This window comes from Rhinatrema bivittatum, chromosome 2 (genome assembly GCF_901001135.1).
Source record: "Rhinatrema bivittatum chromosome 2, aRhiBiv1.1, whole genome shotgun sequence".
NCBI classification, from domain to species: domain Eukaryota; kingdom Metazoa; phylum Chordata; class Amphibia; order Gymnophiona; family Rhinatrematidae; genus Rhinatrema; species Rhinatrema bivittatum.
This window is the reverse complement of record NC_042616.1, coordinates 29,072,045-29,090,261: the sequence shown is the minus strand read 5'-3', so window position 1 is coordinate 29,090,261 and position 18,217 is coordinate 29,072,045. Positions and strand designations below refer to the sequence as shown.

The window sequence follows — 18,217 nt, the reverse complement described above, 5'->3', positions numbered from 1 at the left end:
TGAAAAGCATCACCCTTGTTCCAGGGACCTCCACAGGCTCTGTTGGTACAAAGAACCTCTTTGCCACCATGCCATACACTATAGCTGTATGAGGTGTGGACAGTATAGGGAAAAAACATCCTCCCATGACAGAACACCTGACCCTGTGTTTCTATATTGGACCAAGAACAAGGGTATTTCTTAATTGGAGAGAAGGTCCTCATGCCTGAATCTGGTTGGTTGTAACCTGTTTTCCCACCAGCAGAGAAGCCAACTGTTGTGATAGAGACAACTGCCACTTAAGATCTTGCAAGTAGTGGCTTAACAGCAGCAGAGGTGGATGCAATGGTGGAGTTAAATTGGAGATCAGAATCTGGACTGTTTTATGCCTTGCTACTCTCTAAGATGTATTAACACAGGAGCAGCAACACTACTTCTTTCTGGCTGGGTGATGCAGCCACATCTGAGATGGAAGGAGGAGTCTTGCCAGTCAGACTAGCAATCTCTGCTGTGGCAGAAATGGTTGTCACAGCAGCAGGCAACATAACGCTGGCCACCCAGGTTTCCCGCAGTAGCGGCATCTCTGCCCCACCATTTGACAGTGCCGAGTTAGGAGTAGCATTTCCAGCAGCGCAAGGGCAATTTCATTCTAAGCCGCTGCTGTGGTGAGAGCTGCAGGGATGTGGGGTTCAGCTGTGGCAGGATCTGGGGTAAGGTTGCAGTGAGTGTTAGATGATGTTCTAGGGGCAATTCCTATTACCTGTCCTGGGGACCCCACAGCCAGCTCGGTATTCAGGATAACCACAATGAATCCTGAAAACCGGATTGGCTGTGGGGTCCCCAGGACAGGTTTTGGAAGCCCTGATCTATGAACTGGTTGGGTGTGAAATTATAGCCGGTGCCCTTCTTCTTGCACCCAGTCCTGCCGGAGCCTTCCTGAGACTGCTGTGTTCCCACTGGCCAAGCTGCCCTTGTTTTTGTTAATGACAGTGGGGGTGGAGAGAAGTGAGGGTGAAGCAGTCTTAACACAAATGAAAAATGAGGGGGCCCTTTAAATGTGAATCAATATATGAACAATAAGATAAATATGAAAAGTTTACATGAAAAATTATTGTGCTTTAAAAAATACAGCGTGCACAGGTCAGTAAAGAAAAAAACTAGTAAAGTGATTCGCCCAGAAAAAAACAAACAAACAACCCTGTGCCCTGATTCCCGGGCTCCACCGGAGCACAAAAAAATGCTCAGCTGGAGCGAGGAGCTGAGCAGCCACCTCTGCCAGAGATTCAGGACTCGGAGTAGCCAAAGAGAGAGAGAGAAAAAGGCAAGGTATGACTGAAAAAAAAATTAAAATCCAAACAGGTTTTTTGGGGTGCCGGGAAGCAAATAAACAAATCAGGACAGAGCTCCTGTGAGAGACCCCGTTAAATGCAGAAAAGAAAGCAAATGAGAGCAAAGTATGTGCCATAAAACCTAAACCCTGCCTAACCCAAAGGAAACCCTGAAACCTACCGTACGTGTGTTCGTATGCGAGAGTGAGAAAGTTAAAGGGGTGAGAGATAAAAAGAAATAATATGCAAAGAAAGAGTGAGGATTAGTGCCTCAATACTGTCAAAAGGTAAGGGACAGGAAAGCAAAGCCACCAGCATGCACTGGGGACAAAACCAGGGCTGGATCAGTCAGTTCGGCGGACCTGATCCTGGAACCGGAGAGGCAAGGAAACCTCCCTCCGGTGCCAGCCCGCAGGGCAAATGTAATGTCATCAGCCTGCGCCAAGCTCCGCCCCTGCCTGTGGATGTCATCAGTCTGTGTCCTCCGTGTAAAGGTGTAAAACTCCGCGCCTGCCTGCGTGATGTCATCAGGATGTGCCCTCTGCGTAAAGCTCCGCCCCTGCCTATGGATGTCATCAGTCTGTGTCCTCCGTGTAAAGGTGTAAAAACTCCGCGCCTGCCTGCGTGATGTCATCAGGATGTGCCCTCTGCGTAAAGCTCCGCCCCTGCCTATGGATGTCATCAGTCTGTGTCCTCCGTGTAAAGGTGTAAAAACTCCGCGCCTGCCTGCGTGATGTCATCAGGATGTGCCCTCTGCGTAAAGCTCTACCCCTGCCTGTGTAATATCATCGGCCTATGTCCTCTGAATAAAGCTCTGCCCCTGCCTCTGTGATCTCATGAGTCTGCGCCATGTAGGAAGAGGAGGTATCCTATGCTGGAAACAGAGACACAAAGAGTCTTTCCTTCTTTTCATTTGCAAATTACCAGCTAGAAGCCAAACACTTCCATTCCCAAATCTCAGCTTCTCCCCTTTTCTCTCTCTTTCCTCCTGACTCCTGTAATAGCCCCGAGGTACACTGCAAGAGGCAAACATTCAGCTTATCCACAGCCTAAAAAAGAGCCCCCAATTTATTTCTAATTTTTTAAAGCAACAAAAGCAGAGAGGAAAATGCCTGCAGGAGCTTCTGCTGAGGTAGGAGATTGTCCCCAACTTCCTGCCCTCTCTGTTCATACTCTGCTGCAGCTTTCTCATTTTAATAGACTCCTGAGCAGATATGGAGCACATAAAAAAGCATTTTGGGATGCTATAAGGAGTCCTACGAAGTGAGATTATGTGTCCCAGCTTTTGTATGCATTTTGGTTTCTAGTTCCTATAATCTAATTCTGGAACTGTTTTATTTGAATGTAAATAATATGTGAATGTAAATAATAATAGGTACTAACTTAGATTGTAAGCCCTCTGGGGTTAGGGAAATACCTACAGTACTTGAATGTAATCTGCTTTGAAATGCTGAAAAAAATGCAAAAAGAATATTAAAAAATCTAAATAAATATATACACCCAGAAACCTCTCCCTATGCTCTGCTCAAATACAGCACTGGGAGGTCTCCTGATACAGAACGTGCTGAGTGTTTCTGGTTTGTGTTTCAGGTCTCAGTAACCTTTGAGGACGTTGCTGTCTATTTCTCCCAGGAGGAGTGGGAGGATTTAGAAGAATGGCAGAAGGAGCTTTACAAGAATGTGATGAAGGAGAATTTTCAGACTCTCAGCTCTCTGGGTAAGGAGTAATTATTTCTGTTGAAACAAAAATATTTTGGGGAAGCAGAACAGAATAGTATTTGATTATAAATACCTTGTAAATCCCTTTGAAAGTAACCCCCTATGGTTTTGTGTATACAGAGACCATCAATGTGATTTCTAAGTCCAGAGGTAAAAATGGAGGTTAATATTATTTTCCATCTACCCCTTCTAGAGAAATCTGCACATAATAATTGGTCCTTCTTGCCTCCATCCCTTTAACTGCTGCGAAACTAACCTGCACAAGGCAGAGAGCCTTTAGCTGTTACACTCACAAACTTTGGAATGAGCTACCATGTTCCATCCACCTGGATCATGCTACCTTACTTTCTGAAAAAAGGCTAAGGCATGGCTGTTTAACCAGACCTTTGATCAGTCTGATCAAAAATAACTGGTCTCCTTCACCTAGGACCCTTTACCGAGAAGAAACTGTCTCACTTGTTCTGACCATTCTGGCCAATCTATTTCTGTACAAGATTTATAGCCACTCATATTTGTTCTGTTATGTTATCTTCCTACCCACTTTAAAACTTTATTATCTCTTTTGGAGACCAGTCTTGTGATAGTGACACATCTTTTATCAAATATTGACATAATAATAAGGCTTTGAAGGCATGGAGATTACTAACTTTAACCAATAAGCCTTGATGCTTTTAATGCAACAGCAGCACTGCTCCTCACTTCGACAGCAGGGGATAATGGGAATTGGATGCCGACAATAACCAAAAGGGCCCCAACTTCTACGGTCTGGGGGTATTGATACTCTGACGTAAGAGAAAAAGTACAGGATCACTTCTATGGCCAAGTCCATAAGCAAAGCACGTCAAGCAGCATTGCCTGAATTTTCAAGAAAGCTCATCATCCAGTAAAAAAATATTGTGAGCTGGAATTTTTATGGGTTATCATAAGGCTTGGGATAACTGCACGGAGCAGCAGTTATTACCCTTAAGAGAAACATAGGGGTGCCCTGCACAGAGTGACACTTGCTACCTTAAGAAGCTTGCTGGGCAGACTGGATAGACCATTTGGTCTATCTATGATCTCAGGTAGCCAACAGTCCATTACAGTAAGAATCAACATCCTGGTATTGAAGGATCTTAGCTTAGCTGCAGTTCAAATGTCTTTTTTATTCCAACATTTTTACAGAGTTTTTTAAGTTTATCCTTTTAATTTAATGTCCAGCGTTTTGAGATTTTTTTGTTGTAATATTTATTATTATTTATTTATTAAAACATTTTTATATACCGGCATTCATTGTGGACATCATGTCGGTTTACAGTAAACAGGTTAAGTTTGGAAATTACATTTTAACAGGGAAGTCAAAACTGGGAGAGGGGGTAACGATAGGCAGCTAAGAAAAGACAGGGTAAACAAACAAGATACCTCGCGGGGAGGAGATGGAGTAAAACAAACATAGTTCCTCAATATGAGAAATAGGGAGTAGACGTATTGCGGTCTACATTGGCATGGATTGATGACTTTTTAATCTGGGTAAGCTTGGTTGAACAACCATGTTTTCAATTTCTTTTTGAAGTTGTTCATACAGGGTTCGAGGCGTATGTCAGGCGGTAGTGTGTTCCAGTGGGTGGGACCTGCAATCGAGAGAGCACGGTCGCGAGTGGAGGAGAGATGGGCTGTTTTCAAGGAGGGCACAAGTAGGGTGCCAGCTTTTGCCGTTCTGGTGGGTCGACTGGACTTAGGAGTTGTAAAAGGGAGGTCTAACCAGTTGGAGTTGTGCGTGTTGATTGCTTTGTGAATTATGGTGAGTGTTTTGTAGATAATGCGTGATGTAATGGGGAGCCAGTGTAGGTCTCTGAGGATGGGGGGTGATGTGGTCATATTTTTATTTATTTTTATTTAACATTTTTATATACCGACGTTCTGGTAACAATGTTACCAATCACTTCGGTTTACATGGAACTTAGAAATGACTTAACACGAATGTCTTACAGAGAACAGGGAAACTATGGAACTTGGACAACATTGAATTGAATAAATAATAACTTATACAATATACAATATGTACAATTTTATCTAGCAGAATTCCTATAAATTAGGTTAATCATGTAACAAGTGGTTGAAGATTGGCAGGAGGGAAATTCAGATTAATTCAAGGATTATTAAGCAATGTGGGATAAAGAGGTCATTAACCATGGGGGATTAGTCCTACTAGTAGGACTAATCCTCCATGGTGCTCAATTCTGCAAAATGACCCTGCCCAGCAGGAACCATGGAGGGAAGGCTTATGGCAACTCTTCTTCCGACCACGTCTGAACAATAGCATCGATCCCCAAGGACCACTGATCTCTTTTGTGACTGAAGAATCGGGGAACCTTCGCATTGTGATATGTGGCCAGCAAGTCGATGGACAGGAGACTCCAGTTATCTATCAGCTGAAAGGTTTTGGCAGACAATGCTCACTCTCCTGGATCCAAACTCTCACTGCTTAGAAAGTCTGCTCTGACTTTCTTTTCCTACTACGTGAGAGGCTGAGATCTGTAAATGTATTTCCACCCATTCCAAAAGATCTCTCTCCTGTGACACTTGCTGGCTCTTGGTTCCACCCTGGCGGTTGATGTAGGCTACCATCGTTGCACTGTCTGACATTGCATATATACATTGCTTTGAGAGGTTTATTGTAATCTGTAATGCGATTCATAAATGTTCTTAAATAAATAAGTAAAGATTCCAGGGGTGTTTGATTCCCAATTAAGTATGCGAGCAGAAAGAAGTTCTATTGTCAAAGCTTAATTTTTCTTTTTTTTTTTTACATCTGCGAAACATTCAAAATCTTCAACCAATTTTAGGGAGCACAGGGTGGGCTGCAGTGATTACTGCATGCAAAGATTAATATAATGCGTTATATGTAGGTCTACCAAAAAAGCAACTTAGAAGACTTCATTTGATTCAAAAGACAGCTGCTGGCCTGGTTTCAGGTACCAGGTTAGAGGATCATATTAATCCAGTTTTAAGATCTCTGCTTTGGCTCTGAATAGTTTTAAAGCAATGAATAGCATGAGTTTGCAGCATCAGGTATCACTTATTACACCCCTGTTCATTCTCATCAGACATCACTTATTACATCCCTGTTCAATCTCTTCATTCCTCACTGATATGTCTTGCCTCCATTCGCCAAAAACAGCATTAGTGGAAACAGATAAGAAAGCGGATTTCTGTACAGGTCCTACATTGCAGAACTCTCCTTAGACCTAAAGGATACCATCATGTTCTGCAAGATGTGTAAAGCCTGGTTATGCACAGTGACCTTTGCTTAACCATTAAGTAGATTGGGAATTCTATTTGCTGTATCCAGTTAAAAAAAGTTTATTGGCAAGGGATTATTTGTTTAAAATTAGAATTAGTCTCCAAGTTATTCTGATTATTATTTTGTTTATCATCAACCTTTGGTATTTTATTACTTTTATTTTTTTATTTTATTACACATTGTTCATTTATTTTATTTTGTATTATTTGTTTGTACATGTCAGATTGTTTAGCACTCTGAGCTGTTCTGATGGGTAGCATGTAAATATAAATCCACAATCATACAGAAATGTATCCTTGTGGCTCTCCCCTCCTCACCACCTACTGCGTCACCCCTGACCCCCTCCAGCCTCTGGTCTACCTCCCCAACCCCCTCAGTATTTTCCCCTAACCTCAATTTCTGTCACTGTTGTGCTTTATTTCACCGCTGGTCAGCTCTCTCAGGCCTTCACTGCCCTCTCAGTAAAGAAATATTTCCTCTGAGCCTGAGGGGAACGAGCAGGGGGTTGGTGACACTTGAAGGTAGCTCACTCCGAAATTCCATGGGGGTGTATATCTGATGGTCCGGATCCCTCTTTCTCCACGAGGCAGCGTTAGTTCTGCTGGCAGATCTGCATTTCAGGTCCCACTGAGCAGAGAACTATTGAATTTCTTTTCCTCTTTGTTCCAGGACTAGTTACAGCAGTGAATGCAATTTTAAGGCTTCTTTAAAAAAAAAAAAGCAAGTGAGAGCAAACAGGAGGCAGTGAAATTGTTGTGCCGGTCACTGAGGGCGGCATTGATCACTGCTTCAGAACTGGTGACCCGGGGGTTTCATGAGGTTTAAGTAATCGCGGTGGTGATAGCGGCGCGCTGCTCAGGCCGCGTGCAGTGGCGCAAGACAGACAGTGCTGTTCGTGTGCAGACTCTTAGTCGTGCCTAAATTCAGATGACTTGATTTCTGCGTGCATCCCCTGGTGGAGAAGGCACTTTAGGGAAAGCCCAGGGCTGGACCGATGGCTAAATGAGCCTCACGGGTGGCGGGGTCTAGGTTTGAGGCTTTCCCCATCAGCAGCCATTTTTGATTCCCTAACAGTGTCGGCAGCGTTGGCGGGAGAGGCAGGGGAATCCCCTCCTCAAATATCGCCGTTAGTTAACTGTCCCGTGGAGGTGCAGAGAGTCTCTTGCACTGAGGAGGTGTCTCTAGTTTTGGGTAGATGCCTTCTGCCAGTTTTAATTTGCTTCTGCGTGAGGCTTGTTTAGCAGAACAGGCAGCGGGGGATGCTGGCTCTTGGCCCCAGTCTCTAGGGATTCTCAGCCGATCAAGAGGCCTGAGCTGTCGAGAAGCCCTTCAGGCCTTCGGTGATTGTCTGTGCCAGATGTTGAATGGATCTGGGCCTAAACAAGCTGAAGGTGCAGGCAGGATTTGCTTAGCTGTGTGATGGGCTGCGGCGGTGGTTCTTTTTCCATGTGGGTAGGTGTATGTGCACATTCTTGCCATGTAGCAGTTGCATTTGTGGGGACCTGTGCACATAAGGCCGCGGCCTAGATTTGAGCGCATTCGTCTGCGACCTAGACTGGAGCACATATTTGCGTGGGTACTTGTGCGTAGAAGACCGCAACCTGGCGGTACTGCTGTGCGACCTGTTCAATAGATCCCTAGAAACGGGAGTGGTGCCGAGTGATTGGAGAAGAGCGGTGGTGGTCCCGCTTCACAAGAGTGGGAACAGAGAAGAGGCTGGTAACTACAGACCGGTTAGCCTCACTTCGGTGGTGGGAAAAGTAATGAAGTCACTGTTGAAAGAGAGAATAGTGAACTATCTACAGTCGGGAGAATTGATGGACCAGAGGCAGCATGGATTCACCAGAGGAAGATCCTGTCAGACAAACCTGATTGACTTTTTTGACTGGGTAACCAAGGAATTGGATCGAGGAAGAGCGCTCGATATCATATACTTGGATTTCAGCAAAGCTTTTGATACGGTTCCGCACAGGAGACTGGTGAATAAAACGAGAAGCTTGGGAGTGAGTGCCGAGGTGGTGACCTGGATTGCAAATTGGTTGATGGACAGAAGACAATGTGTGATGGTAAATGGAACCTTCTCTGAAGAGAGAGCGGTTTTAAGTGGTGTACCGCAAGGATCGGTGTTGGGACCGGTCCTGTTCAATATCTTTGTGAGCGACATTGCGGACGGGATAGAAGGTAAGGTTTGTCTTTTTGCGGATGACACAAAGATCTGCAACAGAGTGGACACGCCAGAAAGAGTGGAGAGAATGAGACGAGATCTAAGGAAACTGGAAGATTGGTCGAAGATATGGCAGCTGAGATTCAATGCCAAGAAGTGCAAAGTCATGCATATGGGGAGTGGAAATCCGAATGAACTGTATTCGAAGGGCGGGGAAAGGCTGATGTGCACGGAGCAGGAGAGGGACCTTGGGGTGATGGTGTCTAATGATCTGAAATCGGCGAAACAATGCGACAAGGCAATAGCTAAAGCCAGAAGAATGCTGGGCTGCATAGAGAGAGGAATATCGAGTAAGAAAAGGGAAGTGATTATTCCCTTGTACAGGTCCTTGGTGAGGCCTCACCTGGAGTACTGTGTTCAGTTCTGGAGACCGTATCTTCAAAAAGACAAAGACAAGATGGAGGCGGTACAGAGAAGGGCGACCAGGAAGGTGGAGGATCTTCATCGGATGACGTACGAGGAGAGATTGAAGAATCTAAATATGTACACCCTGGAGGAAAGGAGGAGCAGAGGTGACATGATACAGACTTTCAGATACTTGAAAGGTGTTAATGATCAAAAGACAACGACAAACCTTTTCCGTAGGAAAAAAATCACCAGAACCAGGGGTCACGATTTGAAGCTCCAGGGAGGAAGATTCAGAACCAATGTCAGGAAGTATTTCTTCACGGAGAGGGTGGTGGATGCCTGGAATGCCCTTCCTGAGGATGTGGTGAAGACCAGAACTGTGAAGGACTTCAAAGGGGCGTGGGATAAACACTGTGGATCCATAAAGTCAAGAGGCCGCCAATGAAGAGTGGGTGACTCGCCAGAATGAGGGCTACTGCCTGGAGTCAATACCCTTATTCAATAAACATACACATGCTTACTGTGACTCCAACATCGCTCTAAGCTTCAACAGCAAGAGGAAATGTGGAAAAAAGGATTCACACTCACAAAGAGGGGAGTAGCTGGCTTGTTACGGCGGTTACTACCCCAAATCAAATAAGTCTGATACTTCACTTTCAATGCATATACAGCATAGTTCTCTGATTCAACGGCAGGGGAGAAGAAAAACTGATACTTCACACATCCAGCAGAGCTCTCTGCTTCAACGGCAGGGGAGAAAATGAGGGTTCGCACTCACAAAACGGGGAGTAGCTGGCTTGTTACCGCGGTTACTACCCCAAACCAAATGTGCCTGATACTTCACTTTCGATGCACATCCAGCATGGCTCTCTGCTTCAACAGCAGGGGAGAAGACTGATACTTCACGCGTATCCAGCATAGCTCCCTGCTTCAACGGCAGGGGAGAAGAAAAACAACCAATAAGGGCTGTATAACATAGGCTGGATAAAACAAATAAGCATGGGTGTAGCTTGCTTATTGCGGCGGTTACTACCCCTACTACCCCTAACGAATCAAGCTAGATATTTCACTTGGATGCAGCTCCATCACTGCTCTCTACATTAAAACTGGGGGTGGAAGGGAAATAGAACCAAGAGCTAAGAGAAACAGATAAGTATGAGAGAAAAAAATGTGTGAAGCTTGCTGGGCAGACTGGATGGGCCATTTGGTCTTCTTCTGCCGTCATTTCTATGTTTCTATGTTTCTATATGTTTCTAAACCTGAGCATGTATTTACGCGGGGTACTTGCGCGAGTACAGCCATGTCCTAGACGAGCGTGTATTTGTGCATGTACTTTTGTGAGTATGACCGCGACCTAGTGTTGAGCGCGTATTTGCACACATCCTGGAGGGATGCATGCGTACCCCCCGGGTGGCATTGGTGTGCACACAGGAGGCCGCCTAGAGCTGAAATTCAGGAGAGCTAGGCACCGGAGACAAACGGGTCCAAGCGCCATGCTATCCGTGACGCTTGCCATCTGAGAGCAATTCAGCCCTTACTCTCTCTTCGTTTGTGTCGGTTCTGTTTAGATGCACAAAGCAATTTGACTACTACAGCTTTTGCCCATGTTGGGACATCCCCTCAGCCTATGGTGTCTCTGGAGAGGAATAGAGTGGGAGGTGAGGCAATGGTCAGTTCTCCTCCTCCCTTGTTCCTGATGGCAGAAGCTTCCCCCAGACATAGAGGTTGGAGAGAGCAAGTTTGGGCCTATGGGCCCCAGTATAGATTCCTCCTCCTCCTCCTCCTGGGTGGAATGTTCCAGGGCCTCCAGAAGGCAAAGTAACTAGTGTAGGGATCGTGTGCTCGGGTCTCCCATTTGTCAGTCATGGCAGGCAAAAGCTGCAGGGAGGCTGCTCCTGGTAATGTTCAAGGGGATGTGGATCATGAGACATCGGAGGATTCCAATGGGGAACTGGCTTTCTCACAGCTAGAGGAGGGAGAAATTACATCTGATTGAGAGCTGCATCGGACTTTGCTCAGATTTTTTCTTTTTTTACAGAGATGAGTTTGTTGGCTCAGACCCTGAACACGCTCGGTGTGGCCAGAGGTCAATTTAAGTTGAGTATCCTGTTTCTTTTCCCTCTGTATCTAATTCAGAAGTTATTTGGCCTTCAGTGGAATGCCCCAGAGGCAAGTTCTAAAAAGGAGGAGAACCAGTTTTCCTATATTCCATCTGTTTTGTGGCTCTGAAAAAACAATTTTTGGGCTGATAATTGGATTTAAAGAAGGTAAATGCGGCTCTCAAGGTTTCCCATTTCCACTTGGAGACTCTGAAGTCCAACTCTGAGGTCCGTAATAAGAGTGGTACGCAAGGGAGAGTTCTTGGCATCTCTCGCCTTGACAGAGGCGCATCTGCACATGGCCATCATGCCAGAGCACCAGGGATTCCTGAGGTTTATGGTCCTAAGGGAATATTTTTGGTTTTGAGCCCTTCCCTTTGGCTGGCAACGGCTCCGTGAACCTTCACCAAGGTGATGGTGGTGGGGGCAGCCGCATTGGAAAAGGAGGGTGAGTTGGTGCATCCGTGTCTGGATGACCGGCTCATTCGTGAGAAATCAGAGGCCCTCTGTCGACAATCAGTACAAAGGTACCGATGCGCTTGAAGTCTCTAGGATGGGTGGTGAACCTAGCAAGGAGCCATTTAGTCTCCTCTCAAACTCTAGTGGATCTTGGAGCTCAGTTTGACACGCTGGCAGAGAGAGTGTATTTCACGGAGACAGATTGCAGAGTCAGATTTGGCATTGGCTAGAGCTGTCGGTGCCCAGGGTCTGGGACTATTTACATTGGAATTAATGCATTGGGCGTTCGTATACATGCGACCTCTGCAGGGGGCTCTTTTCTCCCGCTGGAATTAATTGTTGGAAGAGTTTCATCTTCCTTTTCCATTAGAGGGAGAAGCGGGGAACAGTCTTTCATGATGGCTTACTCACACCAATCTTGAGCGTGGTGCAGAATTGGAGGTTCCGTATTGGGTCATAGACACCACCGATGCAAGCCTCTCCGGATGGAGGGCAGTGTGTCAAGATCAGTTGGTGCAGGGCCAGCCGCTCGTACTGTTGCTTTTATATAGTGCAGAATTGTTGGAGTTTTCAATGCTGATCGCGTATGTTGAATTTGGGAAACAAGTTTTCTATTGTCTTTTTGGGCAACTTCATCATCTTCTGGCTCGTTGGAGAAGGAGATTGCTTAGACGTTTATGGTTGTTGCTGTCATCTTGGCTTGGGTACAGATCAATACTGAGGGGACAGTGAAACTTTCTCTGTCTCCATCTGCTGGCTGGGAGGCTGAACCCAGGCATCTGGACTGATCTGTGGTTCTGCAGGAATAAAAATTAGCAGGTAAGAGCCAATTTTCCTTTTTAGTGCATTGATGCAGCCCACAAGGTATTTGAATGTCTCTGTCCAATCTATCTTTCCCTTCAGTGCAATCCTCCTGCAGAAAATGAGCAGTGATATTATACTGAGTGACTGTGAGAAACCTAATGCAGTGCTTTTACCCCAGGAACAGGCTCCCTGACCATCACCCCTGAGATTATATCCCACATTGAACGAGGGGAAGAGCCATACATCAGGGATGAGCCGGGATCAGAGGAAGGAGGCACTGGGAAAAGCAGCTGCTCAGGTGAGTGCAGGAATAAGAGGGAGCGGGGTCAAACTGCTGAGCTGGAGAGTGGAAGTGCAGAGACCCCTTCACAAGCTCCTCTGCAGATCTCTGTAATCGCTCACAGGGTTTCTGCTTTAGGAACTTGGAGCACTGGATGGTAAAAGTGTCCCAGACGCTGTACTGAGACAGTGGGTCCGTAATGGTGCAGAGTGAAGAGTCTCCCCGCACACCAAAACTTGATAGAGTCATTTAAACACCTCCAAAAAATAAATGGACAGGAGGCAGATCTCGTTCAATTTAAAGAAGTCTCTCCACTAAGAGGTCATAGGCTGAGAGTGAAAGGTTCAGACTCAAGCGAGCTAATGAACATTTTATTACAGAAAGTGTGTTGGAAACATGGAACAGCTTCCCAGTAGAGGACAGTGTCAGAGTTCAAGAAAGCATGGGACGAGCAGAGGATCTCTGAGAGAGTGGAAGGGATTATAAAGCTGAGCAGGAGACGTGGATGGGCAGTATTGTCTTTATCTGCTGTCACGCTGCTGTGTTCAATGTCACGGTATCAGTTACACCGTGGTTATAAAATGGCAAATTATGTTACCATCGTGCAGAGAAGGTCTACACAAAGACTACATGCTTGAAAATTCAAACAACTTGTCGTAGAATTAGGAATCAATATTAAAATGTCAAATATTGCAATTAAAACTGAAATAGTAACATAACTGCTGTGAACAGCAGTGAGGAGGCGATGCAGCTGCTTTACGCGCCTGCTCGCTCTGAGGTGCTTGCTCATGTCTTGGAAGACCCTCTCCGTGGTCAATGTGAATCTCCCTTGTTTTGTTTTAAATTTTTATTCCGCAAACCCCCCCCCCCCACACACACAATTACAAGGCATGTAAATGAGATAAATTCAGGAATGAGGTTACAAAAACATTTGCACTCAAAACAAGGTTTATCTAAGGCAAATGAAAATGGTCTCTCATTCTCAGCCAAGGCCACCGACAATTGTGTAAATTTGCGACTTACTGTTTGATTATCCCCCCCCAAACGTACAAACAATCTTAACCTTGCATCAGGTCTTCCTGAGACACCCCCGCCTCCCCTCCCCCACCCGGCAGTATATGAGCGCTGTAGATCCCAAGGCACCAGCCGTCATACACACCCCACATCCCCGAGCTCCCTCTGGCACTCTACAACCCCCCCCCCCCCACCCCCCTTCAGTCATACTTCCACATATCCAACCTCTCTAACGCCAACAAGCAAAGATTCCCGTTCGGGGAGAATTAAACCACGTTCCCGTGGCACCGATAGCGTATTACGTATCTCCCCCTGCTCAATTTTGCTTTCTGCATATCTTTTGGAAGCTGATGGAAACAATTTGCCCATGCTTGAACGTACGCTTCCAGCTCTTTACGATGAGCATATTTAACCTCAATACGTTCCAGCAAAGTATACGCGGACATTTTACTTTGCTCTTTATTTATAGCGGGTGGGCTCTCTTCCGTCCACTTAATAAGCAGCACACATTTACATGCCACGATCCAAAGCTGTAACCAAAAATCCCCACCTTGCGAAAGATCGCCCGATAATATTTCCCCATGAAGTGTTAACATTACCTTTAGTGCTCTGAGCAATTTCGTTAGATAGGCCAGTTTCCAAAAAAGGAATCTTCTTACTACAATGAACAAATCTGTGAGCCACGGTACCGTTCATCTCTTTGCATCCTATACATAAGGGTGCATCTACAAGACTTCATATGATATCATCTATATAGGCAGGATGCAGAATCTTAAATTGTGTTTCCCTTAGTAACATACCGGTCTGTAACTTTTGTAAAGAACAAAATGGTTGAGATACACAGCAGCCACAAGTTAAAAGCCTACTCTATGTGGAAGAGAGTGTAATCTATTGTAAGGCCACTAGGTGGCAATGTCATGCTTTGAAGGTTGAAGCAAGAGGGGGGAAAATTAGTTTTATTCAGATATTACTGATCTTTTTCCAAGGAGCTTCTATTCATTCTCTGGCTCGAGCTGTAATGAGATGAAAAGTCCAGTATGCAAAATAAAGTCCTATTTCAGGATCCTGCTGTGTCTTGTTCTTGAGTACGTTAGAACAAGCTCACTCTGTTACATCCCTCACATCGAGTAATGTCTGGCCTTTATTTTCTTATCCAGAAATCGATGCATCCGAGAGAAGACACGAGGAGTCGCATCCTCAGGCACCCGCTAAACATCTGGAAGTGACTAAAACTATATCGAAGAAAGAGAGAAGGGATACCTGCCCATGTTGTGACTGGAGAAACGATTGCTGGACTCCGTGTAAGCCAGAGGAGAGGCCGAGAAAGCCAGCAGGAGACTCCGACAGGAATGTGCCTCCCTATCGGCAGAGTACCAGTGATGTCTCCCATACTGTGGAGCGGCAGAGAAACCAGACGACGAGACAGTATGCATGCAATGAATGCGGAAGCTGCTACACAGATCAGAGAGCACTGAAATTACACCAGAGGTTGCATTTAGGAGAGAGGCCATACGCATGCACAGAATGCGAGAAGCGCTTCAGCAAGAAGCAACATCTCACGGCGCATCGGAAAACCCACACCCACCAAGACCGACCAAATCACTGCGGTGAATGCGGGAAACGCTTCCTTCAGAAGAGAGACCTCATAACCCATCAGAGGATGCACACGGGGGAGAGGCCCTTCCCGTGTTCTGACTGCGGGAAGTGTTTCAGCAATAAATCGTATCTTGCTAAGCACCAGAGGACCCACAGCGCGGAGAGGCCCTTTCCGTGCAGCAAATGTGGGAAGAGGTTCCTTCAGAACGGAAGCCTCGTGGTTCATCAGCGATCCCACACGGGGGAGCGACCCTTTCAGTGTGAAGAATGTGGTAAAAGCTTTGTCATCAAAAGAAACCTAGTCATGCATCAGAGATCTCACACGGGAGAGAAGCCCTTCAGGTGCTTTGAGTGCGATAAAACCTTCAGTCTGAAATCAAGTTTGACGACGCACGAGAAGACCCACATCCGAGAGAAGCCATTTAAATGCATTGGGTGTGATAAAAGCTTCAGCTGGCAGTCGAGCCTGAGATTACATGAAATGACCCACACGGGGGAGAAACCCTTCAAGTGCATCGAGTGCGAGAAAAGTTTCACTCTGAAATCAAGTCTGATAAAACACGCGAGGACCCATACGGGAGAGAAGCCGTTCAAGTGCGCAGAGTGTGAGAAGAGTTTCTGTCAGATCTCAAACCTTAGGCGACACGAAATAACCCACACAGGAGAGAAACCATTCAAATGTGCGGAGTGTGATAGAGGCTTCAGCCAGAAGCCATACCTGAAACTGCACGAAATGATCCACAGAAAGACACCGTCATAAGCAGAATTCAAGCATTAAGAATGCCAGCGATTCATTTTTAAAGATTCAGATCTTAATGTACATTCTCTTGCTTAGGAGTAAATATTTCTATCATAGTGTGTGCAAAATAAACCCATTTAGAGATTACTAGTCCATGAGAAAAGATTATTAAGTGCAAAGACTTTCAATCAGAGACCAAAATAATGTGGCGGGAGAATAGAGAAAGAGTCCCACCTCTGGTTTGTTTACAAAGACCTTTATATGGTTCCTGTATGTATTGCATCCTCTGTGCTCCAGAGGGAAGCTGTATGCAAGCACTGAGAGGGGCATTGGCATGAGCTCATACTCCACATCCTTTCTTAAGACAGAGTTTCATTTCTTCATAACAAACCTGTTTGGAGACACTGCTCCAGCAGAGAGACCCTTTTTGTGCAATAAGGGGCGGATTTTCAGAGCCCTGCTCGCGTAAATCCGCCCAAAACCGGGCGGATTTACGCGAGCAGGGCCCTGCGCGCCGGGAAGCCTATTTTACATAGGCCTCCCGGCGCGCGCAGAGCCCCGGGACTCGCGTAAGTCCCGGGGTTCTCGGAGGGGGCGTGTCGGGGGCGTGTCGGGGGGCGGGCCCGGTCGTCGCGGCGTTCCGGGGGCGTGTCGGCAGCGTTTTGGGGGCGGGTACGGGGGCGTGGCTACGGCCCGGGGGCGTGGCCGCGCCCTCCGTACCCGCCCCCAGGTCGCGGCCCGGCGCGCAGCAGGCCCGCTGGCGCGCGGGGATTTACGTCTCCCTCCGGGAGGCGTAAATCCCCCGACAAAGGTAAGGGGGGGGTGTAGACAGGGCCGGGTGGGTGGGTTAGGTAGGGGAAGGGAGGGTAAGGTGAGGGGAGGGCAAAGGAAAGTTCCCTCCGAGGCCGCTCCGATTTCGGAGCGGCCTTGGAGGGAACGGGGGGAGGCAGCGCAGCTCGGCGCGCGCAGGCTATACAAAATCGATAGCCTTGCGCGCGCCGATCCAGGATTTTAGTGGATACGCGCGGCTCCGCGCGTATCTACTAAAATCCAGCGTACTTTTGCTTGAGTCTGATGCGCAAGCAAAAGTAGGCTGATCGCGCTTCTTTTAAAATCTACCCCTAAATGTGGGAAATGTTTTCTGAAACTCCTGATCCTAAGGGTCACGGGAGAACCGAGACAGACTGTGGAGAAAGATACAAAAGGCAGGAGCTCACAGTGCTGCTTAAGCACAGATAAGGCACTGGACACCAGGGGGCAGGTGTGAAGGCTGTACAGAAGGGAGACGAGGCAAGGGGAAAAAGCTGGAAGGCTCTGAGCCCAAATGTTCATAGTCCAGGCTCGAGATCCCCTAATCACCCTTCTCCAGCTCTCCCTCCCGTTCCACCTTTTGTCAGTGTTTCTCTTGCTCTCATTTTGCTCTTCTCCACCTCTGTCTTTCTGGTGTCCAATATCATCTCTTTCTTTCATCTTTGTCTCACACTCTGCCGCCTCCCCTCCCAGTCTCTGACCTCCGTCTCCTCCCTCCTTCCTTTTTTTCTTTACCCTCGCTTTCTCTCACTCTTAACATCTTACTTTCCTTTCCTACCCCTCTCCCATCTCTTCCTCTCTCTGGCTGTCAATTCCATCTAAGCCCTCTCTCCCTTCCTGACTCTGATTCTCAGCTTTCCACCTTCTTCTTTCAGTTCCTTCCCCACCTTCCCCTCTCTCTCTCTGCTCCCCCTTCCCCGTCCTGTCTTTTCATCGTGGACCCGCCAGCATCAATCGCTCTCCTTCTCACCCCCCCCCCCTCCCCCAGCCTGGATCTTCCTTTATTGGACCCACCCATCTCACTTTCAACACGCCACGCTCTACTCATGCTGAGTTATCAGCCCTCAGTACCTGTGGCCTCAGTATCTCCCCCGGCCGACGGTATGCACGGTGACGATATCGCGGTTCTGCTGCCCGGGGGTCTCTGCCTGTGGCCCCTGCGCTGTCTTGTAGAAGCCGACCTGTGGTAGAGGTGGCGACAGGGCCACCACAGGGAGAGTGAGCGAGTGCATTCCTTTAGCACCCTCACAGTGGTACTGTTAGCCACGCTCTGCGACGGGTTGGGGAACCGTTAGTCCAGGCAGTAAAATCCCAGACCTGCAAGCTGAAACAGCAGAAAGCGCACCCGGATATTGTCACGATCACAGAGACGAGGTTCAGTGAGTCCCATGAATGGGATATGGCCATACTGGGCTGTAATCTGTTCGGGAAGGACAGCAGAAAAGGGGGGAGGAGGAAGAGGCCCTGTGGCTGCTCATGGAAGGAGGAGTTGACACTTTGCATTCACATTGGAGTGGTCTACAGACCTCTGACAC

The 18,217-nt window shown here is 47.0% G+C and overlaps 1 protein-coding gene across 1 annotated transcript; it reads left to right on the top strand.

The window, feature by feature from the left end:
• Positions 1 to 1,976: 1,976 nt before the first annotated feature.
• LOC115085884 (zinc finger protein OZF-like) lies at positions 1,977 to 16,022 on the top strand. The gene is made up of 4 exons (XM_029592422.1): positions 1,977 to 2,439; positions 2,898 to 3,024; positions 12,422 to 12,541; positions 14,695 to 16,022. Exons 1-4 carry the CDS (start codon positions 2,416 to 2,418, stop codon positions 15,891 to 15,893), a joined length of 1,470 nt encoding a protein of 489 aa, XP_029448282.1. The 5' UTR covers positions 1,977 to 2,415; the 3' UTR covers positions 15,894 to 16,022.
• The last annotated feature ends 2,195 nt before the right edge of the window (positions 16,023 to 18,217 follow it).